This window comes from Sminthopsis crassicaudata, chromosome 1 (genome assembly GCF_048593235.1).
Source record: "Sminthopsis crassicaudata isolate SCR6 chromosome 1, ASM4859323v1, whole genome shotgun sequence".
In the NCBI taxonomy this organism is placed as follows: Eukaryota; Metazoa; Chordata; class Mammalia; order Dasyuromorphia; family Dasyuridae; genus Sminthopsis; species Sminthopsis crassicaudata.
Window position 1 is genome coordinate 68,792,903 of NC_133617.1, and position 24,206 is coordinate 68,817,108.

At 40.7% G+C, this 24,206-nt stretch overlaps 1 protein-coding gene across 2 annotated transcripts in view; it reads left to right on the top strand.

Annotated features, from left to right (window-relative positions):
* The first annotated feature begins 753 nt into the window (after positions 1 to 753).
* Positions 754 to 24,206, top strand: part of VAV1 (vav guanine nucleotide exchange factor 1) — a 35,308-nt gene continuing 11,855 nt past the window's right edge. For both annotated transcript variants that reach the window (XM_074309972.1, XM_074309980.1), the window contains exons 1-9: positions 754 to 1,068; positions 12,782 to 12,898; positions 13,885 to 13,943; positions 14,227 to 14,295; positions 14,577 to 14,685; positions 14,817 to 14,912; positions 15,003 to 15,071; positions 18,948 to 19,051; positions 19,560 to 19,659. In XM_074309972.1, coding sequence (XP_074166073.1) covers positions 865 to 1,068; positions 12,782 to 12,898; positions 13,885 to 13,943; positions 14,227 to 14,295; positions 14,577 to 14,685; positions 14,817 to 14,912; positions 15,003 to 15,071; positions 18,948 to 19,051; positions 19,560 to 19,659 — 927 coding nt within the window. In that variant the 5' untranslated portion in view covers positions 754 to 864. The remainder of the gene's footprint in view (positions 1,069 to 12,781; positions 12,899 to 13,884; positions 13,944 to 14,226; positions 14,296 to 14,576; positions 14,686 to 14,816; positions 14,913 to 15,002; positions 15,072 to 18,947; positions 19,052 to 19,559; positions 19,660 to 24,206) is intronic.

Genomic DNA, 24,206 nt, shown 5'->3' on the forward strand with positions numbered 1-24,206 from the left:
TTCTGATTTCTCCCCAGATACAGCTGAGATCAGATTCCCTCACCTCCCTTCTCTTTTCCAACCCTATAGCCTTGAATCCAAACTAAGTGTCTGCCCAAGACCAGTTTCAGAGAATGTCCATTTGCATATATTTGCAATTATTTAATATCATGCCCCTAAACAGAGGTAAGGAGGAGTGGTGGTGGACCATGAGGTTAGGTCCTTTTTTTCCCCCAGGAGAAGGAAATGAAAATGGATAGTGAGCTGGGGATGTCTTTCTAATCCAAACCTCTCTTTTAACCCCTTCCTCTGGTCCTTCTCAGAGTCCTTACGGAATGATGAGGAAGGGAGATTAGAACGCTCTAATTTCTCTTTTTCCATTCCTCAGTCCTGCAGTGCTTCTTAAGGACAGGAGGGAGGAATCTCAAGAGATAATTTCAGTTATTCTTCTTCCCCCTATTCTGAACAGGGATGATTGGGGGCCCGGAGTTAGGAAACTCTGCCCCATCAGAATCTCAGTTCATATTCAGAATACAACCAGGAAGGTGCTTCCATCTCAGTCACTGGTGGCAGAGCTAGAACTGGGCTCCAGACCTGCTCATTTCTGTGTCCCATCTTTCCAGCCTCCCCTGGGGAGGTGAGACTGAACTGGGCCTTGTGGAACAGGCATTAATGACCAGGTGCTCAGGGCTCCTCCTCCTCCTCTGGGGGTGCTCCCCCCTTTTCACCCCTCCACCCGGAGGCCCCTCCTCCAGGACTTAACATCTTTGTAACTGGCAGAGAAGAGGAAGTGGTACTTTAGGCCTCAGAGAGTGAGTGGTGTCTGGGTGGCAGGACTAGCAGTCTGGGCCTGGGGGTCTGCCTAGGCCAGGCTGGGGGGCCACCATGGAATTGTGGCGCCAGTGTGCCCACTGGCTTATCCAGTGCCGGGTGCTGCCCCCCAACCACCGGGTGACATGGGACGGGGCCCAGGTCTGTGAGCTTGCTCAGGCCCTCCGTGATGGCGTCCTCCTATGTCAGCTGCTCAACAACTTACTGCCCCATGCGGTCAACCTTCGAGAGATCAACCTGCGCCCCCAAATGTCCCAGGTGAGCCCTAACCACTGTGCTGGGGGAGCCCCAGTCAGCTCAAAGTTACCTGAGGATTCGGGTCAGGGAGGGCCGGGGACTCCAAGATGCCGGGCTTGTGCACTGGGGCTAGGGCAGTGTCTGGTTATTTATGGGCTCCAAAACCTCAGAATGTGGGGTCCCAAACTGTAGGGGCTTGGTCTTAAAGCCCATTTCCTCCAATGCAGTCCTTCTGAAGGACTTAGCTTGGATCAGCCCCACTTAGAACTGAAGTCCCCATGTCTGGGGGTGGCTTTTGGGTTGGGGAGAGGCACCTAGGGGTTTGGTTAGGGTCTCAGAGGGTATTGAAGCCCTTTTAGTAGAGAAAAAGCTTGGAGGATGAGATGGAAATCATTGTGATAAATGTGTAGTGAAGCTTAGGAGGAAAGTGGTGCCAGAGGGTGGAGTGGGGATAGTGGTATAGTCTAAAGAGTTTCAGACTGTTGGGTTTAGAACCAGAAGTCCTGAATTCAGTTCCCAGCTCTGCCACTTACTAAATTATATTATTTTGGTCATTTTTTTTCTCTCTCTGGATCTCAATTCCCACCTGTAAGAGTGTTAAATGGTCTGCATGGTATCTTCCAGCTCTGAGTCCTATTAGACCATCTGTTTGGGTTGGAATCCCCCGTTGCTGGGGATTCTGGGAGAAGGCTCATAGGGTTGAAGCCTCCATTGTTTAGATTAGCGTGATACACATACACACACACACACACACACACACACACACACACACACACACACACACACGCTTGAATACCCACAAACCCCCAGAAACCTGTAATTTCCAGCTCAGGTAATTGGTCTCAGGCTCAGGAAAGAGGTCACTGTATCTTCAAGGCTTTTGCTGTTCCTACAAGGCTCTCCTCCAGTTTCTGTCCCCTTTTCCCCTTGGGCCCCTTCTTTCCCAAGCTGCCCCAGACCTTTCCTTCCTCTTCCCCTTTCTCCCCGACAGCTTCCTGCCCCATCCCCAGGAAGGCTCTGAGCTTAAGGAAGGGCCCTTTTGGAGGTATTCGGGGGCTGAAGGAGTCAGATACTCCTGGTTTGCCCCCTTAGCTTTCAGGGAGAGAGGCTGGGATCCTGGACATCTGGGGTTTCTCCTGGCCTTGAGGTTGAGGCCTAACTCCCTGGGGCCCTTAAACTTCCTACTATGCCCTGAGGCCCTTTGGGACTAGTAGGTAGAAACGGGAAGCCCAAAGCAAAGAGTGCAAGTGACAAGGAGACATTTTAGTTTTTAATCTCTGTAAAAAAACCCCCCAAACCTTCCTAACAATTAGAATTGTTCCAAATTGGAATGGACACCTCAAGAAATAGTGGGTTCCTGCCCATTGGAGATCTTCAAACAGAGAGTATATTACCACTTGTTTAGTATGATGGGGTTCTTTGTGTGGGGTTGAACAATAGGGTTTTTGAGGTCCCTTCCAATTCTCCAATTCTGTAATTCTGTGAGCCTCCTCCCCTTCTTCTCTGCTCCTCTGGCTGCATCCTCTTCTTGGCTTTTATGAGTGCTCTGCTGCTTCCCACCCCTCCTGCTGATGAGGATAGGACATCTGGCTCCTCAAGGGGTGATGTGCCATCTCCAGAAGTGAAGAGGAGAAGAGACTATGACTTCTTTCCAGAGGGAGATGTAGGCGCTGAGTCCCCATAATTTAAATCTAAGCAAGAAGACACAGGTCCCATCTCCATGTAGATGTCATCTTTCAGGACTCCAGACTTTAAAGCTCGGGGGAAGAGAAGTTAGAATGAAGCCATTTGTACATAGTAGTGGGAGCTGAGAGAGTTATCTGGACAAGCTTCTTGGGGAGGGCTGAGTGAAAAAGGGAAGTGAATGATCAAAGTGAGGGCAGAGAAGAGGCGAGGGTCGATGGGGTTTTCCCAGGCTTGATGATGGGTTAGTCTGGGACAGTTACTAGTTCCTCTGCTCTTCCTCCTTCTCTTCCTCTTCCTTTAGTCTCTGCCCTCTTATTTCCCCCTGGACAGAAAATACAGAGCTCTGAGAAGATCACTGGGTGTTGAGTGAGAAGATGCCAGTTTGAATTCTGAGCTCTGTTACTGTGTGTCTGAGGAAATGATTTGCCCTGTCTGGGGCTCAGTTGCTAATCTGTAAAGGGAAGATATTGGATTAGAGGATCTCTCAGGTGCCTTCTTGTTCTGTCTCCCCCCAATTTCCTCAGAGACCAGACTCCTGGCAACCGCCCTTCCCCTTCTCTCTTCTCACTCCACCCCTTTTCCCCCCAGGGTTGCACAATGAGTGTAGTGTAGCGAGACTAGCAGGAGCAGATTTGCATTCATTTACATGTCATTTGCATATAACTCCTTTTGTCTAAACTCTGATGGGAAAAGAACTCCTTTTCCCTTTCTCTTCTCCGTCTGTGGGTACCAGAGTCCAGAAGGGCAGAAGACAGGAAGTGGATGGATTTGAACCGTGTCAAACATCAGGTGGAAGACGCCTAGATATCACTAGTTTAACTCTTCCATTTATATGTAATAAAACTGCTGACCAAGAGTCTTTGCCCACTTGGAAATAATGCAGGTGGGATTCGAATTCAGGTCTATCTCCAAATCTAGTAGCGTGCAACTTTCCCAAGGTCCCTCCAGTCAGCAGATCTTCTGGGTCCCCTTGGTGAGATCGGGACCTTCTTCACCATGTCCATGCCCTGGGAGGATGGGAAGCCTGTAATCTGCCCTTAGGTTTCCCAGTGATACTTAGCCTGGAAGGAAGAGGAGGGGTCAGTATGAGGGTCCCATGCAGTCAACAGTGGGGGGGGGGACTCAGAGGAGGCCGGTTTTGTGGACCACGGAACAGGTTTGAAATGGAATGATGTGACTCTATGGTCTCCTGGGGACTTCAGGAGGGCAATTACCTGCCTATAAAGTCAGCTGGCTAGTGCAGTGGACAGAGTCCAGTCACGAATGTCGCCTCAGACATTGGCTGTGTGATCCTGGATACTGGAGTGGGGACAATAAAATCACCTTCCTCAGAGCTGGTTATAAGGACTAAATGAATTAATATAAAATGCTTGGCAAACCTTAAAGTGTTAAATAAACGTTAGCTGTGGTTATTACAATAGGAACAAAGGGGAAGGGAGAGCAGAGACTTTGAGGAGATCCCTTAGGACGTTTAGAATAGTCTTGGGTAGAAGTAATGAAGGCTTGAGGTGGAGAGAGGCAGGGAGTATGAAGAGGAGGGGGCTGATTCAAGAGATCTCATAGGATCTAAAATTTTTGGGGAAGAAAAGAGGCTGCTTAAGGGAAACCAGTAATAAGAGTGCTAAAACAGAGGCAGAAGAGCTGAATTCAAATCCAGCCTGTCATTTCAGGACCCTTTTGGTTTGATTATTTCTTCTGTCCTTTTTAAACTCTAAATCCTGTGATTTGATCTGTGGTTTTAACCTGTGGCCAGGGAAGCTAAATCTGTAAGACAGAGATGGGGAAGTCAGGAGGAGATTCTGTAACAGATATATTCTGGCCCATATCATCCTTTGGTGAATAGGGGAGGGCCAAAATGGCTCCAAAGAGGTTCTACCCAGCACCAGATAATAAAAGCAACTTTCTTATAGCATCTTAGAATTTACAATGTATTTTCCCTGTAGTAATCCTCTGAAGGTGGTAGTACAAGTAATTATTATCCCATTTTATAGATAAAACAACTGAGGCTTAGAGAAATAAAGTGAATTTTCTGAAGTTATGTAGCCATGAACATTCCCCTATTGTTGCGAAGGTAGTGGTTCTTAAAAAGCATGTCTTGAGTTTTTCTGGGTGTACTTTGAAATCCCCAGCTCTTGCTCCCCCTCTTCTTCCCCAGCTGCTCTTCTTAGCATGACTTTGGGAAGGTCCCAGTAATAGCACTATGCTTCCTTATGGAAGTGAAGAAGAGATTGAGGGATACTGGAGGGGAAGGAGTAGTAGTAGCATCCTAAGGCCTAGACCAGGGCTTTTTACATTTTTTTCCATTCATGACCCCTTTTTGGCACAAGAAATTTTTAAGTGATCCTGGGATATATAGGCATACAAATCAAACAGTTACTGATAAAAAATCATAATTTTTGCAACTCCCTCCCCCACATGCATTTACAAAACTTCATAAGAGGTTGTAAATCAGTTTAAGGTTAGGGCCTAAGTTCCAATAGACTTGGGATAGAAAATACCATCTGCATCCAGAGAAAAAACTATGGAGACATGATATTTTCACCTTTCTTTGTTTGGGTTGTTTTTCTTTTTTGGTCTGATTTTTCTTGCTTAATATGACAAATATGGAAATTTGTTTAAAAGAATTGCATGTATTTAACCTTTATCAGATTACTTGCTGTCTTGGGGAGGAGGAGTTAAAGGGAGGGAGAGAGAAACATTTGGAACAAAAATGTTTGAAAACTATCTTTACATGTGTTTGAAAAATAAAATACTGTTGAAAATTTAAAAAAAAATTACTGTTGGGAAAAATAAAAGGTGGGGCCTAGACCATGGGTCTGGAAACTCAATGGCCTGGGAAGATTTTTATTGCTAATTTCCTTGTTCAGTATATCTTGATTGCTCCTAAGTAAAGAATATTGTACTATGAGGAAGAAAAAAAAGTATGAGAACCACTGGCCTAAGGTATGGTCAGTATAGCTATGTCCACACCCAGGAAAATAGAGGAGCCTTTAAGAGGGATGGGGATGAGGGGCAGCTAGGTGGCGCAGTGGATAGAGCACCAGCCCTGAATTCAGGAAGACCCGAGTTCAAAAGTGATCTCAGACACTTAACACTTCCTAGCTGTGTGACCCTGGGCAAGTCACTTAACCAGCCTCGGGGGGGGGGGAAGAGGGATGGGGATGTAGGTAGTGGGGAAGAGTGTCAACTATATCAATTCTCAGCAAGAATGAAAGAGAGAGATGGCAGATCAGTGATAGGAAACTCAGTGTTGAACATTTGAGGAATATTTAATGCAAGCACAGGATTTAGACCTGGAATGGACTTTGAGTGATTACATAAATCAATCTCCTGATTTTACAAATGTTGAAGCCCAGAGGAATAAACTGACTCAGTTTATAAAACTGAGGTCCAGAAAGATAAATTGACTTGTTTAAAGTCATCTATGGAATAGGCAACAGAACCAGAATTCAAACCCAAGTCCTCTGGTTGCAAGGATTATTATTTGTCTTTCTTTGTCCCATGCCGGTTAGTAGTGTGGTTCACTCTTGTTTTTGAAATCCATGAAGGCCTAAGGCCTTGAAGAAATGCTTCTTGTAGATCTTAGAAAGTTGGCCTGAAATATGGGAGTGAATGGCTGAAGATCTTTAAATTTCCGAAAAGCTACCAAGAAAGAGAGAAATAGGCAATACATACTTCCCCCTCCCCCCCACAGGTCCTGTGCTTTGCCCCAAGAGACGAGAGTTAAGAAGAAGAAACTGGAGCAGGCAGATTTTTACTGTCTATCTGAAAGAGCATCCAAAGACAGTTTAATTTAATAAGCATTTATTAAATTCCTACAATTTTCCAAGCAGGGTGCTTGGAGTGTCTTTGGATTTAAAGACAAAATCAAGAAAATCCCTGCTTGCCTTCATGGAGTTTATGTTTTTGGGGAGTTGAGGGAACCAGCATGTCCTCAAATATGTAACTGCAAAGGAATTGAAGAGTTTAAGAAAAATTGCTGGTGGATTAGGAAAGATCTCCTGCAGAATGTGAGACTAGAAGTAACTCAGAGGGGGAACATTCCAGGCTTGTAGAAAGTCAGGAAAGTGGGAGCTGATAAGATTCCAAATGGGAAAAACAAGTGGGCAGTTTGGCTGGAATGAAGACTTTATGAGGGAGGGTAATGTAGGATCCTAGTATTCTAGCTTTGGAACCAAGAAAGACGTCAGAGTTTATCTAGTGAAAGCATAATCCCTCTTATTTCACAGTCTAGAAAATCAAACTGGAGGAGGCCTAAGGCCTGAGAGAAAGAATCTGTCTCCAGAGAGAGTGGGCCAAGTAGTTCTCAAACTTTTTGATCTCAGAACCTTTTTTAGACTTTAAAAATTATTAAATTAAGTTATTAAAGAACTTTTGTTTATGTTGTCGGTTATGACTATTCATATTTCCTGTATTAAAATATGATCAATTAAATATTAATTCATTGAAATAACTGATAATAGAAATAACATTTTCTTTTTTATAATATATTTTTATTTTCAAAATATATACAAAGATAATTTTCAATATTCACCCTTGCAAAACCTTGTGTTTCAAATTTTTGTCCCTCTTCCCCTACTCCTTCCCTTAGACAGCAAATAATCCAATATAGGTTAAACACGTGCAATTCTAACACATTTCCTCATTTATCATGCTGCACAAGAAAAATAAGATCAAAAAGGAAAAGAAATGAGAAAGAAAAAAAAGCAAGCAAAACAATAACAAAAAAGGTGAAAATAGTATGTTGTAATCCACATTCAGTCCCATAGTCGCTCTTTCTGGATGAAGATGATGGCTCTCTCCAACACAACATTTTCTTATTAAAAAAAGCATATATGTTTTAAGACAGGAAAAATATCAGGGCAGATAGATAGTGTAGTGGATAGAGTGCTGGCCCTGAAGTCAGGAGGACCTAAGTTAAAATCTGGCCTCAGACACTTAATACTGTCTAGCTGTGTGACCTTGGGAAGTCACTTAATCCCAATTGCCTCAGCAAAAAAGAAAAAGAAAGAAAGAAAGAAAAACAGGAAAATATTAGGGAGAAAGAGTACCAACTTTTTAAGTGCCTCCTATGTGCCAGGAACGTAATAAATATCTATTATGAACCCATATTTGAACTTAAGTCTTCCTGACCCTAGTTCTATCTCTTTATCCGCTACGCTGCCAGCTGCCTTAAGAAAAGTGATATGGTTTGACATATTTTGCAAAACTCTCTAATGTCTTCTATTTTTACATGTTTAACAAATATTGGATTACTTGCCATATAAGGGAGGAGATGGGGGTAAGGAAGGGAAAATTTGGAACAAAAGGTTTTGCAAGGGTGAATATTGAAAAATTATCCATGGAAATGTTTTGAAAATAAAAAAGCTTTAATGAAAAAATTTTAAAAATATCTCTAATGTCTGATGATAGAAAGCAACTGGATTCTTATCTCTGCGTTTGCATTCAATCTATTGCAATATATTGTTTTGGTTGAAGAATATACAGAAAATCTGGTCTCACACAGATATGTAGTAGGACCAGGGAGGAATATTTTAATAGACAAAAGCCATCCTACTATTATTATGAAAATTGTTTTGACCTCCTTTACTGTCCCCCAGGGATGACCAGAGGTCCCTTGACTACATATGCAGAACCTACATTATATGAAAAATTGGCTACAGCTAGATTACAAAGGACTTTAACTATCAAAGAGAGGAGTTAGTATTTTATCCTGAAGGCAATAGGGAGTTATTGAAGTTTATGAGTAGGGGAGTGATGTGAACTTTAGGAATATTAGTTTGGCAGCCATATGGAGGATGAATCAAAGCTGTTTCCCTATTGGTAGATAAACTTATCTAGTGGAAAGATACTTAATCCTGTAATGAGGAGACTTTGTGATTGCTATTTTCTAACCCTGTGGCTTTAAACCTTCTAATTATTATTCTTTCCCTTTTAAAATTATTTTATTTTTTTAAAAATAAAATTTTCTTGATGCCTTTCATTTTTACATCACCTAAATTCTCCTTTTTACCTTTACCGCTCCACCTCCCAGAGAGCCATGATGTATAACAAAGAATTTATTTTAAAAGGGAAAAGGGGTAAAAACAGCAAAATCAATCAATACACTCCCACAAATTAACTCTGTATATTATAACACATCCAGAGGCCCCTATCTCTGTAAAGAAGTATAAGGAAGTGGTTTCTTATAGCCCTTCTTTGTTCTTTGTGTTCTTTGCTGTAACATTGAAATTATTTTCTCTATATTTTTGTATTTATTGATCAGGATGTACATTTTATCTCCTTAGTAGAACACAAGCTTCAAGTTCATAACCACCTTTTTGTGAATCTATTCCCAGAACTTACCACAAGGCCTATAACTTCATTTAATTGAATTGAAGGGATTTAGGGCAAAGCTTTGTTGAGCCTCGGTTTCCACATATGCAACTAGGGACACCAATGCTCATACAAAGTTATTGTGATATAAGTACTATATTAATATTATTGTAAATAATATCAGTAGTTAAAAATGGAATGAGCTGCCTTGGGAGGTAATGAGCTCCCTAAGGTGTCCAAGCAGGAAAGGGATGGATGCCCTTCCAGAAAGTTATTGGGGGGGGGGTTTTCCTGCTTTCTGAAAGGGGATTGGACCTGGGATCCTGAGGGTCTTGAGAGCCCAGAGATTCTAGAATTCTTTAAGGGACTGATTTGCTGAAATGTGAATTAGTGAGCCCAAAGAATGTGGGACCAGCGTCCAGTAGTGAGGATGACATGATGCACAGCGCACACCGTTGCTACGGTCCGACAGCTAAGTTGTATTGGTGGCCATGGAGGGAGACAGTAACTGCAGGGGGTTTAGGGGCGGAAAGGGGCCTCCCCCCTAGGCAGGGCCTATTCTGGGCTGTCATTTCCTGTTTCCGGCCTTGCTCCCAAGGGCGGTGGTTGGTGGGGAGTGAATGGGTGCCCTCTCCCCCACTGCTAGGTTTGGGGCACATTCCCTGGAGTGGGCCATCCCTTTCCTCAGCCCAGAACAGAACCTGGCAGGTGGTTTGAGCTTGCAAGGAAGAAGGCGATTCCTCTTTCCTACCCTTGTGGGATCTGGCTGAGGTCCCTTCTACCCTCATCCTGGGGAGAGCTAGTGAGAAAGTCTTCCCTGTGGTTTAAGCCAGAGCCTTCCCGCTGTCCCAGGGAGCCCTCAGTATTGAGTCATAGTCTCTTGTCATAGGACTGGGGGTAGGAGCCTTTGACTATCAGCTGATCTTCCAGAGTTCAAGGAGGAACTTCCCCAGAGTCTTTCTCCTATCTTTTAAAACTCTTACCTCTTTTTTTCTCTCCTCTTCCTCCTCCTCCTCTTCTTTCTCTTCCTCTTCCTTCTTTTTTTCTCCTCCTTTTTTCTTCCTTCCTCCTCCTCCTCTTCTTTCTCTTCCTCTTTCTTCTTTTTTTCTCCTCCTTTTTTCTTCCTTCCTCCTCCTCTTCTTCTTCCTCCTCTTCTCTTTTTTTCTCCCCCTCTTCTCCTTTTTTCTCCTCTTCTACTTCCTCCTCTTTTTCTCCTTCTTCTCTTCTTCCCCCTCCTCCACCTCTTCTTCCTCCGTGTCTCTCTCTCTCTCCTCATTTCCTCTCCTTCCCCTCACTCCTCTTCTTTCTCCTCTCTCCTCTCTTCCTTCTTCTTTTCTTTCCTCTTCTCTCATCCCCTGTTACTTGGGAGGTTAAGGCTGGAGGATCACTTGAGTTTGGGAGTTCTGAGATCTAGCAGGGATAAAGCTGATTAGTGTCCACACTAAAAATGGTACCAATATGGGGAGTCCCTGGGAATGAGACCCACCAGACTGTCTAGGGAAGGGCTGAGCTGTCCAAGTTTCTGTTCTGATCTGTGGTGACTCTGGGCTGTGAGTAATAATTCCAATTTAAGCCTGGATGAAATGTGTAGACCCAGTCTCCTTATTGTTCCCTCTCCCCATAAGAACCTAATAATAGTAACTAACACTTCTACAGTGTCTGCTATGTTCCAGGTGCTTTATAAATAAATAGCAACTCATTCCCCCCTTACAATGACCCTGTGAAATAGTTTGATTATCCCCATTTTTACAGGTGAGAAACCTGAAGAAAAAACAGTTTTAGTGCCTTTCTCAATCATTGAGGTTGACTTTAACCTCAAATTTTCTTGACTCCAGGTCAGGCTCTAGCTCAAAGATTTTAGAGTCAAAAAGTTTACAATCCTGATGTTCAGAAGCCTATACTGTATCTACAGAAACAACACAGACATGTCTTTTGACTTTTTTTGTTGTTGTTTACATCATTGGTTAAGAGTACTCCCAGGGAGGGGACAATTATTTCAAGTTCTGAGATGCTAAATAAGTTAACTGAAGCTTCCCTAGTCCCAAAAGCTCAGATAGAAGGTCAGGGATGTGCTAAAGTTACTTCAAACTCACCCACAAGAGGGGTTGTTAGATTTTTGGAAATCTAAAAATGATAAAAAAAAAACCAACCAACCAACCAACCAAACAAACAAACAAAAAAAACAAACCAGGGTTTGATGGATTGTTTTGTTGATCATCTAGACTTAAGAAAAGGAAGGGAAAAGTGTTAATGAAACAGATGGCTGTGTTGGTGAACAAATCATATTGTCTCTTCTATAAATACATTAAAAAATACAAAGTTATTTAATGGGGGAGCTTTCCCTTTGGGGCAGAGCAGTGGATCAAGAAGGGTGTGGAGGGGATGGTATATATGTGGAATTTTAAAGAAACAGTTGTTTCTAAGAGACAGTGGAAAGGAGGGTGGATGATCCGGCTATGGGGGACCAGCTAATGCAAAGGCACACAGAGAGGAGATGGAATGTTCCATGTTTCAGTGAGTGAAGAAGAGGAATATACAATAAATCAGGAAAGGTAGGTTAGATTTAAGTTGTATATGTTTCCCCTCTGAGGCTATTGGGATTAAGTGACTTGCCCAGGGTCACACAGCCAGGAATTGTTAAGTGTCTGAGACCAAATTTGAACTCAGGTCCTCCTGACTTCAGGGCTGATGCTCTCTCCATTGAGCCACCTAGCTGCCCCTATGGTCTGTTTTTTAAAGAAAGCATGTGTTAAAGTTTTTATCTGTCAACAAGATGGTTTATGGATGGAGTGTTGGGCTTCGATTCTGGGAGACATGACTTCAACTCCAGCCTCAGATATCTAGTAGCCACATGACACTTGGAAAAGTAATTTTAACCTTTCTTTATCTCAGTTTCTTCAATTGTAAAATGTGAATAATAATAGCACTTACCTCTATGTGGTGTTTTGAGGATTAAATAAGATAATGTTTGTGAAATACTTTAGCATAATATCTGATACAGAGTAAACCTGATAAATGCTAGCCATGATATTATTGTTATTACTAAGTTGAATACGATAATAACAAAACTACTCTACTTGTCTATCTCCTTCTGCTTTCTTTAGAACATTTTTTGTTTCATCATTTTTTCATTTCTTCTTTTTTTGTGTATCATTGTCACTAGCTACCAGCTCCACCTCCCCTCAGCCCTTTAGATGTTTTCCCTCATAACAAATAAAGTCATGCAAAACAAACCCCCCACGTTGACTTCATCCAGAAATGTCTGTCCCTTTTGTCCCTCCATGGGGCCATAACCCATCCATCATTCCTCTCTCAGGAGTTGGGGAGCATGCTTCCTCTGTGGGTGCTTGTGTGAACCTTCTTTGGGCATTTCATGTTCCCAGTCTAAAGTTTCAAAAACATTTTTTTTCTTAACTTAACATGCTTAAAATCATTGTATGAATTGTTTTGGTTCCATGTGTCCTCCCAGATTTCTCTGAATCTCTCCCTTTTGTCATTTCTTAGAGCACAATGATATTCTATTTCATCCAGGTGCTATAATTTGCTTAGCTTTTCTCCAACTGATGGATGCTCATTTAGTTTCCAGTTCCTTGCCACAGCATGAAATGTTCAGTGAATATTTATATGCATATGGGCCAAGATCTTGCTAGGAAAAGAACCTTGCTGTTGAGCTGGGGGTAGGATGGAGAGGGTGGGGGTAACATCATTCCCTTTGCTCCACTCTCTCTTCTAGTTCCTTTGCCTCAAGAACATCCGCACTTTCCTGGCAGTCTGTTGTGAGAAGTTTGGTCTCCGAAGAAACCAGCTGTTTGAGGTCTTCGACCTTTTTGATGTGCAGGACTTTGGGAAGGTCAGTCCTTTGAACAACTGTCTGTCCTTGCCCCAATCCTGGGACCTATCAACCTCTTTCTAGGACCAAGAAGGCTGAACTAGTATCCAGGATTTAGAGGTAGAAAGAATATCAGAAACCATCTAAAGATCACTAATGATGACTGCTCTCTGGCTCCTCCAAGTAAAAGCCCAAGATCCCAAACGTTGAAAGAAACTGGCCAATGTATATGTGTATGGGTGGGGAATGGCCAAAGGAGCAAAATGACAGGGTAAAAAAATTGAATTGTATAAACCTCAAGTCTACCTACTATGTATGAGTGGAGAGAAGCCAATCTGGAGGATATTATCTTAGAGATGATATTGGGAAGGGAAAACACTTTTCCTTAATTTAATTAAGGAAAAGAGGAAGGTGGGAGAAAAACGAAGTCACTGATTAAATAAATTGGAAGGATCTAGTAAAAGCAACTCTTAGTAAAGGAAGCATCAGAGACTTGGAGAGATAGGTTTGAGAGAGATGTTCATTTAGAAAGGCTTTCATGAAGAAGAGGGCTTTGAGCTTGGATGTTTAGTGACTTGTTAGGAAGGGAGGAAAAGAGAAAGGGTTGGCACTGCAAGTCCTTGCCAAGGAATGCCAGACTTTGGGAATGGAGATGCAAATTATGTGTCTCCAGGGTTTTTACAGCTTTGTCTACCAGTGAAAAGTTAATGGATAACTAACTGGCTTGGGGACTCTAGCAGTCCTGGAAGCTTAGAACCTGGAAGTCCTGAAACATTCAGTGCCCAAATTCATAGAGTTTTTAAATCCCAGGCTCTTGGAATCTTGGGAGTATAAAATACAACTAAGGAACTGAAATTCTGGGATTTACAAAGATCAGAATATTGGAGTACTGCAATTAAGGTTCTAGGGGACCATAGACTTAAACTCAGGTTTATCTGAATTCATGATGCTATGCAAAGGGTGGTTACCACCTTGGTCCCAATTTCAGAGTCTTTTTTCATGTTCAGGTAATCTATACCTTGTCGGCTCTATCATGGACAACGATTGCCCAGAACAAGGGAATCATGTGAGTTTTTTCTTACACTTTCCGTGCTTCTAACTCCCTCCTTGCCCCCTCCCCCATTACCTAGCCTCTCCATTTTTGTTCCTCTGACTGCTTTCTCCTTGTCCTTTGGTGGAGACCAATGTACACACAGGATTTTTACCACACTTTATAATGCCTATAAATATGAGTAATGATGATGATGTAGCCAAAATGTGCAGAAGTCCTGAGAAGGGCGAACACTAGTTCGCTGCCCAGGAAAGGTTCCCCATCCTTCTCTTCCCAATTCTGCCTCTCTCCCCCCCAGGCCCTTCCCCACAGATGAAGACAACTTTGGGGATGATGACATTTACAGTGGATTGTCAGATCAGATCGAGTAAGTGACCCCCTCTGGGAGATGGATCAGAAACCTGGAAGCCTTTTCAGAAGCTGGAAACGAGGCTACTTTCTATTCTTTGACAGAAAGAGGGAGAGTAGGAACAGCTTTACCTTTGGGGTGGGCGGGCTGAAAAGCATAGGAGAAAGGCAGAGGTAGAGCTTCCAGTAATCAAGAGAGGCTTCCCGGAGAAGGTGTTTTGGTGGGACCATTTTAATTCCTAGGTTTTGGGCACCAGAGAAAATGGGGTATAATGTATGATGAGCATGCCTTCTTTTAAGTGACACTGTGGAGGAAGATGAGGACCTGTATGACTGTGTGGAGAATGAGGAAGCAGAGGGGGATGAGATCTATGAAGATCTCATGCGAACAGAACCCGCACCCATGCTGGTAAGGTGTGGGGGGAGGGGAAGGGAGGGATTGTGGTGATGATCCTGGGTATGGGAAGGGGATGATGGATGACCTCGGGTCAGTTCCTTCGAGGATGTCTAAAATGTATGTGTCCTTCCTCTCTTTCTCAGCCAAAGATGACGGAGCTGGACAAGAAGGCCTGTTGTCTCCGGGAGATCCAACAGACAGAAGAGAAATATACTGACACACTCAGCTCAATCCAGCAGGTGGGTGCCCTGCCTAGGGCATGTCTTGTGGCCTGGCTGGGGAACCCTTTCCTTTTCTTCAAGCTCACTTCTCTCTTCTCCAACCTCTAGCACTTCCTGAAGCCTCTGCAGCGATTCCTAAGACCAGAAGACATTGAGATCATCTTTATCAACTTGGAGGTAAGCTTAGACCTTCCTTGCCTAAAGTCTTACCACAGCTCTCCAATCCAACTTTTCTGCCCCATTCTCCCTTCACCCATTCACTTATTCATTCTTTCTATCCCAAATTCATCATGACAAAGTGTCCAGAGTACTGGTCTTACAGTCCTGTCTCTGATGGACAGTAACAAGCTGTATGATCTTGAGCAAGTCACTTGAGATCTCTGAGCCTCATTTATCAATATATAAAATACAATACCTATAATATCTATCTTATAGTGACGAGACCTAAAACTATGTTATGAAGTAGCAATCATCAAAACCATTTGGTACTGACTAAGAAATAGAGTAATGGATCTGGTTATATTCACAAGACATACTAGTCAATGACTATAATAATCTGGTATTTAATAAACACAAAGACTTTAGCTTCTGGGATAAAAGCTCACTATTTGACAAAAATTTCTGGGAAAATTGAAAAATGGTACAACAGAAACTAGGCACTGACCAAGACCTAACACTCTATTCCAAGATAAGGTTAAAATGGGTTCATCATTTAGGAGAGCAAGGAATAGTCTGCCTCTCAGATCTATGTAGAAGGGAGGAATTTATGGCTAAAGAATCATTAGACAACACTATGAAATGCAAAATGAGTAATTTTGATTACATTAAATTAAAAAAGTTTTTGTACAAGAAAAACCGATGTAGCCAAGATTAAATGGGAAGAAAGCTGGAAAAAAAAATTTCAGCCAGTATTTTGGATAAAAGCCCCATTTCTTCTCTCTTCCAGGTTTTTCTTTTTTTAAACTTTTATTGTTAAATTTTAAATTTCTAATTTTAGTATTTCCCTCCAGTTATATTTAAAATGAGTTTTTACATTTCTTTTAAAAATTTTTTTTGGGTTTCAGATTCTTTCCCTTATCCCTAATTCCAGCCCCCATTAAGAAATCACATCTGAAGTTATGTAAAGCATTTCCATACAAGTCATGTTGTGAAAGAAAACCCTACCCTCAAGAAATCCTCAAGAAAATCCTCAAGAAAAATAAAGTAAAAGATTAAAAAAATAAAAAAAGAGAAAAAATTCTACCTTATAGGGTCAAACCAAGTCAACAAAAAATTATTAAATGTCTACTTTGTCGGGGAAGCTAAGTGATGCAGTGAAGAGAACATCAGTCTCAGGAGAACCTGAGTTAAAATCTGGCCTCAGACAGTTACTAGTTGTGTGATGACTCTGGGCAAGTCACTTCATCCTGATTGCCTCCAAAAAAGCCCCTGCCCTACTATGTACCAGACACTGTATTAAAGAAAGGCAAAAGACAATTCTCAGGTTGTCGATAGTCTTATGAGAGAGAAGAGAGAACATGCAAACAACTATGTATAAACAAGATATGTATAGGGTACATTGGATATCAGTGTGCACAATGGAAAGACTGCTGGATTAAAAGTCTTTCCAATAATTGCCTGTGAGACCTTGGCAAATGCCCTCTTTTCTGAGCCTCAGTTTCTCCATCTGTAAAATGAGGGGGATAGATGAGCCTGTCTAGGTGGCTGTGTTTAGCAGGTTGGTGAAAATAGAAGGCTGGAGTTCAGATGGGAATCATTTGTGTAGCCTAGCAGAGAAATGAAGTGAGGAGGGCAGGGGGATGAGAAGAGAGCCCGAGAAGGAAGTCTGGGAAGTGCCTCCATTCAAGAGGAAGGAAGAGGAGGATGGCGAAAAATTGGGGACAGGGAATATACAAGCCAAGCAATCAGAGAGGAGACTGGAGTAGTCCTGCATACAGGCTCAAAGGAAGATGAGAACAGAAAAGGAGGACTATCTGCCTCCCTCTGGGTATCCAATGCTTCTGAGAAATCCCAAGTCGTTTTGTTCCTGTCTCTGGTTCCTGAAGGACTGAGGATAGTTCTTAGGTCTGGAAAGAGGGTCTCTGGGCTCAGAGGGACATAGAAATTTTTTGATGTTAAGGAGAGCAAGGGATAGTCTGCCTCTCAGATTTATGTAGAAGGGAGGAATTTATGGCTAAAGAATCATTAGACAACACTATGAAATGCAAAATGAGTAATTTTGATTACATTAAATTAAAAAGGTTTTGTACAAGTATCAATATATAATCAAGTTCCTAAAGGGGAACCTATGACTTGGTCATCTATATATGTAGAGGATGTGGGTGTAAGTTCCTTTTGAGAGACACCACATCAAAGTAACTATAAATCTGGGCCCTAAAAGAAGGTTGCCAATGATTTTATATTTCGATTTAATAAGTATTTTAAAAATAAGCAATAATAATTTTAAATATTATTAAATAATATTAATTAAATAATTACATAATATTAAATATGTGCCAGGTACTGTGCCAAGCATTTTTATAAATATTAAGTCATTTGATCCCCATGGCAACCTTAGGAAGGAGATACTCTTATTACTCCATTTTATATACAATGAAACTGAGGCAAACAGCAATTAAGTAACTTTCTTAGGGTTAAATAGTATCTGAGACTAGGTTTTTTACTTCTATTTTCTGGACTCCAAGTGTAGGGCTCTATCCACTGGGATACTTTGCTTCTTCTCATGATTTTTTTCTGTCCTGGGTTTTACCTTTCTAAGGAAGCCTTCATAACTCAAGATCAGTCCTCTATCCACCCCCTACCTCCACATCTATTTAATGAAGATAAATGAAAAGCTCTCTAGTTGGGATTCAAAAAACAAACTGCTCAAGTACAGTTTATATGAAATGTAAAGCTATTTAGTTGAAGTTCAAAAAACAAACTGCTCAACTATAATTTATGTGAAAAGGAGTTAGGTATTTTAGTGAATGGCAAGCTCAATGTACAAATCAACATAGTTCTCCCCAATTTATTTATTTAGCTTCAATATATTTATATTTAGCTTCATTAAAAGTATCCAGAAGAAGGGAGGTCTTGGTCTTTCTGTACTGTACACCGTCAGCTCACATTCCATCTGGAATTCTGTGTTCCATTCTGGGCGTCTCATTTTTGGAAAGATATTAACAAACTGGAATAATTCCAGAGGAGGGCCACCAGGAGAGCAAGGGGTCTGGACACCAAGCAATTTCAGGCTGATTAAGGAAATGGATATCAAAAGATCATTGATTTAGAGTTGAGAAGGGATTTTAGAGGTCATTTAGTTTTTTGTAGGTGCTAAACTTGTATCTAGAGAGAATAAATGAATTGTGGTTAGATAAGGAGTAAGGGGTAGGTGTGGACTCTAGTTCTCTCACTCCTCTGAGTCTTTATTTAGTGTTGTCTCCATGATATTTATCTTGGAGAAGAAAAGAGAAGATTGGAGTCTGTGGGGAGTCGCATAGTATCTGTTTTCAGGTATTTGAAGACTATTATGGAAGAAGCCAAGATCTCACCAACCTCAGAGTGCTATATAAAAACAAGATATTGATCGATAATGTTATTAGTTCTGCTTGGCCCCAAACAGCAGAACTAGATGTATTGGGTGGAAGCTGCTAAGAGATAGATTTAGGTCTGATGTAGGCAAAAACTCCCAAATTCCTAACAGTCAAAGTCCTTTAAAAGAGAAAGGTAGGAAGTTTCTTCATTCATGGAAGTTTTCAGGAGGATCAGGGATGGTTAATTGCAAGGGATGTTAGGAGGAGAATCCTGGTCATGTGTGGATTGGATCAGAGTGATGTTGTCAAACTGTGATAGAAATGGGGGCTACCAATCCATGCATAAGGCTCTCTGCCAGCTGTCGATGGCTTCGTTTCTAAATGAAATGTTATTTAATTATATTTTTATTTATTTTGTTAAATATTTCTCAATTGCATATTATTCTGGTGCCATATGCCTTGTGTTTAACACATCTGAGCTCTTGGACTCCTGAAGTCCCTATTACTTCTGAGATTCTTTGATTCTGTATTTTCTGCTCAGGACCTTCTCAGTGTCCATAGCAGCTTCCTGAGGGACCTGAAGGAAGCACTTTCTGCCAGTGGTGCTGCAGAACTTTATCAAGTGTTCATCAGCTATAAGGAGAGGTGAGGCTGGAAGGCGGAAGGGTGGTTAGAGGCTCTACTTCTGCCCAAGCTGATACTATGTGGTCTCTAGGGTCCTCTGACCACCAGCCACTGCGGGGCTGCAGATCTGGGTCCAACTGACCCATTGATTGGCTGTGTGAGTTTGGGTAAATCATTCCTTTTTCCCTGGACTTTAACTTCCTCCACAGTCAAATGGAGGTACACCAAAGCTCAATGGAGTTTTGGGGTTAGGGGAAGGGATGCTCAGGCTGGTTTCTCAAGGGTCTGCTAGGCCAATTTAACTCTTGAGAACTGATTGTTAAATTTTCAGTGTGAGCATTTGCATTGGAAATTGACAAACATTACAAATAAAAGCTTAATTAATTGTTTTGTTAATTGTCTAGACTTAAAAAACGTGATGGATAAAATGCTAACAATACAGACTAAACTTTAAAAAAAAGTGTTGTGGACATGTTTCCACTCTCCTAGAGAGCTGGTCGTTAAACATTTACCATTTCTTCTACTACAGGTTCCTTGTGTATGGCCGTTACTGTAGCCAGGTGGAGTCAGCCAGCAAGCACCTAGACCGAGTGGCCAATATGCGGGAGGATGTGCAGATGAAGCTGGAGGTTGGTGGGCTTGGAGTGGGCTGGGAAAGGAGGCACTGGTAGCAACAAGGAACAACCAGTGCTTGTATATCCTGTTTTTCATTCATATATTTCCTTGATGACTCCTATTACCCTAATTTTTCTTCATAATTCTCTGCTGGTAATATATTATGTGTCTGCTCATCACCCTTGGGATGATGGTACTCACATTCAATTCTTTAGAGATTGTAGTGTTCCACATCTCATGTTGTGCAAGAATACCAAAGTCCTCCTGATGCCTCATTGTGATATAAAGGTGACTTGGGAGTTTTCCAGGTTATTCCAGCAAAACATAAATTCTGTCAGCTTCTAGTTCTCAGAGAAGGCTGTGAGTGTGACCTCAGACTGTGTCTGCTTGCTGAAGATAAATCTAGCAGGACCCAGAGAGACCAGATAACTGAGGATCTTTGGTTTTGGTCACCCATGAAACAAAAGTGCAAAATGGCCCTTATTTCTCACCTGCTTCTGCAGTGATGGTGGCAACACACCAAGAAAGGCAGCAGATGTGGCAAGAATTGAAAATTTTAATACCCTGAATAAACTTTTTCCTTGGCCAGTGGTGCAATTAAAAGTGCTTCTTGTCTAATGATTAACAATGGTATATACTACTGACGGATACTGAATCATATCCTTCTTGACACTCTCACCCTGGAGAAAACCAGAAGAAAGAAGGAAGTTGCCTCTGAATGGGAATGATGGCTCATAGGTTTTGATTTTTTTTTTTTTTAAGATAGGCAAATAAAGGAGCTGGTGAGTTGGTTTTAAGGGTGTGTCAAAAGGAAATAAGAAGCATCATTTCACAGGACATTTAGCTATTTGGTATTATACCAATCATGATAAGAATTTGCAAAAAGGACCACCATCAAAAAACTGTAGCTTCTGCACAAACATCTGATGTCCAGAATGAAGAGAGAAATTCTACAAAGAACCTAGTAAAACTTTCTAAATTAAATCAACATAAATTCTGATCCTTGAGAATTTCAATGCAAAAGTGAAAGTAGCTGAAGATGGGGAAAAGTATGATGGAAAATGTGCCAGGTGGGCGCCATAGAAGCCTCACTTCTATGTATCATAAATGCTTTCTTTTGGAAAAGAATTGAAAGACTCTGGTCTTGAAAAAGATTGAATAGCATCCCAGAAAATACACTTTATTTTATTTAATAGAGAGAGAAATGGCCCTTTGCTCATATGAAGAATCATCTCTGAATTATTAATTGTCTGTGTAGTCAGACTACCAACTTAATAGAGCAAAGATCAAGGGTCATATAGATCTAGAAGGAAGGAAAAGATATATTGTACATTAAAAACAACTCAAACCTGATATGGCCAAACATTTATTTTATTTTATTGATACCTTATTTTTTTAAGTTAAAGCTTTTTATTTTCAAAACATATGCATGGATAATTCTTCAACAATTGCAAAACCTTGTGTTCCAATTCTCCCCCCACCTTCTCCTAGCCTCTTCCCTAGATGGCAAGTTGTCCAATATAGGTTAAATATGGTAGAAATTTATGTTAAATCCAATATATGCAAAACATATTTATACAATTATCTTGCTGCACAAGAAAAATCAAATCAAACCAGAAAAAAATGAGAAAGAAAATAAGATGCAAGCAAACAACAACAAAAAGGGTAAAAATGCTATGTTGTGAACCACACTCAATTCCCACTATCCTGTCTCTGGATGCAGATGACTTTCTTCATCACAAGACTATTGGAACTGGTCTGAATCATCTCATTGTTGAACTGCGTCCATTAGAATTGATCTTGATACCTTGTTTTTTACATTACATCAGACAAGTGTCAATGGTGACAGTGGGATATGGATGGAAGACAGGACCCAGACACAAACTATAATAATTTCATATAGATGTTTAGTTGGTATCGATCAAAAATCATTACAAAAAAGAGACCAAAGGAGTCTGAAAAGTGCCTTAGCAAATACTTGACTAATTTGCCAAGAGGAAAGATATGACATTTGTGGGTTATGGCACGTTAGAATATAAACTGATTTGTAAATTCTTATAAAGAAGAATGATGGGTGATTATGAAATGTAATATCTAAAAAAAATTAGAGAAGATAGATCAACAAGTATTTATTAAGTGCTTCCTGAATACCAGGTACTATGCTAGGGGCTGGGGATACAAGTACAAAGAATGAAATGATCTCTTCTTGCAATGAGCTTCCATTCTTCTGGGGGCATATAAAATATTCACTGATAAATCAGTCCAGTTTATATATGGCATTAAATATTTATTTGGCAACTGTGTAGAGGATGGATTAAGCAGAGGAGAACCTGGATAAAGGGTGACCAGTAAAGAAGTCAATATAATAGTCCAAAGGAAAATTGATGAGGGCTCTCACTAGTGATTTTAATGTGACTAAAGAGAAGAAAAAAAAGGAGTAGATGAAAGAGATATTGAGGAAGGGGAATTGTTATGACTTCATAAATGAAGTCATAACTGGAGGGAATTAGTGATCATGAAGAGTTGTTAAAGTGGGTGACTGAAAGAGTGATAGTATTTTGATAGAAATTGAGATATTAGGGGAGTGGAAATTTCAGGAGAATGATAATGAGTTCTGAGATAAGTGATAGTGAGCAAACAATGGGACATATAGGACTGAAGTTCAAGGAAAGAGATGAGGGCTGGTGATGTACATCTTGAGAATAATTTGTATAAAGATGATAGTTGAATCCATAATGAAAATATCTAGAGAAAAACAAAATAAAAAGACTCTAGACAGAAGGAGGAAAGTGGAGAGGCAAAACCAGTTTAAAGAAAGTTTAATAATAAGAGATTCAACTAAGCAAAGTCATCCCAAGAATGAAGCTGGAAAGAAGATAACCAACAAATGGAGGATGGAAAAGATATGAAGAGGTCTTTAAAAAAAACCCAAAACTCTTTTTACCATCAAGCACAGTAGAAGTATGACTGGCATTAATTCTATTTCCAGAAGTGCTTAAAGAGAAGGAAATTTAAAACTTAAAAAACTTAAAAAAAAACAAAAGATGGGTAAATCAGCTGGACTAAAACAAATATCCCAAAAGGAGGTCCAAGCTGGAGGTGGTATAATTATAGGGACATTGAGGATTAATTATTTTAGGTTTCTGAAGGAGGCAAAAATACCAATAGTGTAGAAAAACAAACTTGGACCTTATTACACTAAAAAAAAAAAAGATGATGGAGAGCACAATAAAGTGAAGGTATTTTTCCATCTACTCATACACACACACACACAATACAGTGACACACATGTCCACATGTTACATATAAAGCACGCACATAGACTTCAATCTTATATACACACTTGCATAGATATTGCATATATTACATATACATACATACATATATGCATATGTGTATACATTAAGCATATCCTTGATGGAATATTAGAAGGAAAGAGACTTTTGCATATGAAATTCCACCACAGAGCACATTTTTTCATGCAAGTGAAAGATAGAGATCTCCTTTGTTGTTTATTGACTATACAAATTACTTGATTTGATAAAATAAAATACCTCTCCTTCAACAAAATATCTCCTGCATCTGTCAATATAATTCTAGATTCTTTTAAACAAATGATAACAAATATCCTTGTTTGACCAACTTGTGATCATTAAGATAAGGTAACACCAAAAAGAGGAAGATCTACACTGTTTACTACTGCCGTAGAAGAGATCCAGCTTGGAGTTCAAGTTGAAGATGTATTCCATTATGGGATGTTGAACTCTAGATGCTACTCTTTGTGGATGACATTGTGCTAATTGCATCAGGTTTCCTGGATGAGATTCATAACCATTCAAAAGAGTTTTTCCTCATTATCCATCCAGAAAAATGAAATGGATGAAAATGACATGGAGTGTTTTACTGTCAGCACCACTTAGCACGATGCTTGGCAAGTAGTAAGTGATGATGTTTGTTGATTGATTGACTGATATACAGCTGGTTGGAAAATCTATAGAATTCATCTATCAGAAGAGATGCACACAATACATGTATATGTGCACAATACATGTCATCTATTTCAGAGATTTGAATTGGACAATAAGTGGCCCCAGATTTGAACAGAAGCAGCAGCAGAATGGGTTGAGATGCTTTTGGGAAATTACCAAGTTCTACGAATGATAAATAATAGAGTTTGGAACTGGGAGGGACCATCTAGTCCAAACCCTTCAATTTACAGATAGAGAAACAGACCCAAAGAAATTAAATATCCTGCTCATGATCATCAAATTAATAAATGAGCTCTCTAAATTGCTAATCTAGTATTCTCTTTACTGGCTAGCACGGTAGTGATAAATGTCATAGTTCTTCACTTCCAGTCCGCCACGAGTTTACAAAGCACGCTCCTCACAATAGACCATGAGAAGGATAAATATCATTATCTCCACTTTCCAGATGTGGGAACTGAGTCAGGGGAAGGGAAGTGACTTATCTAAGATCACACAACTGGAGTAATAACTGATAAATTATATCATCTGCAGGCTATCAAAAAGCTTTATCTCTCTTAAACCTCTGTGGCTAC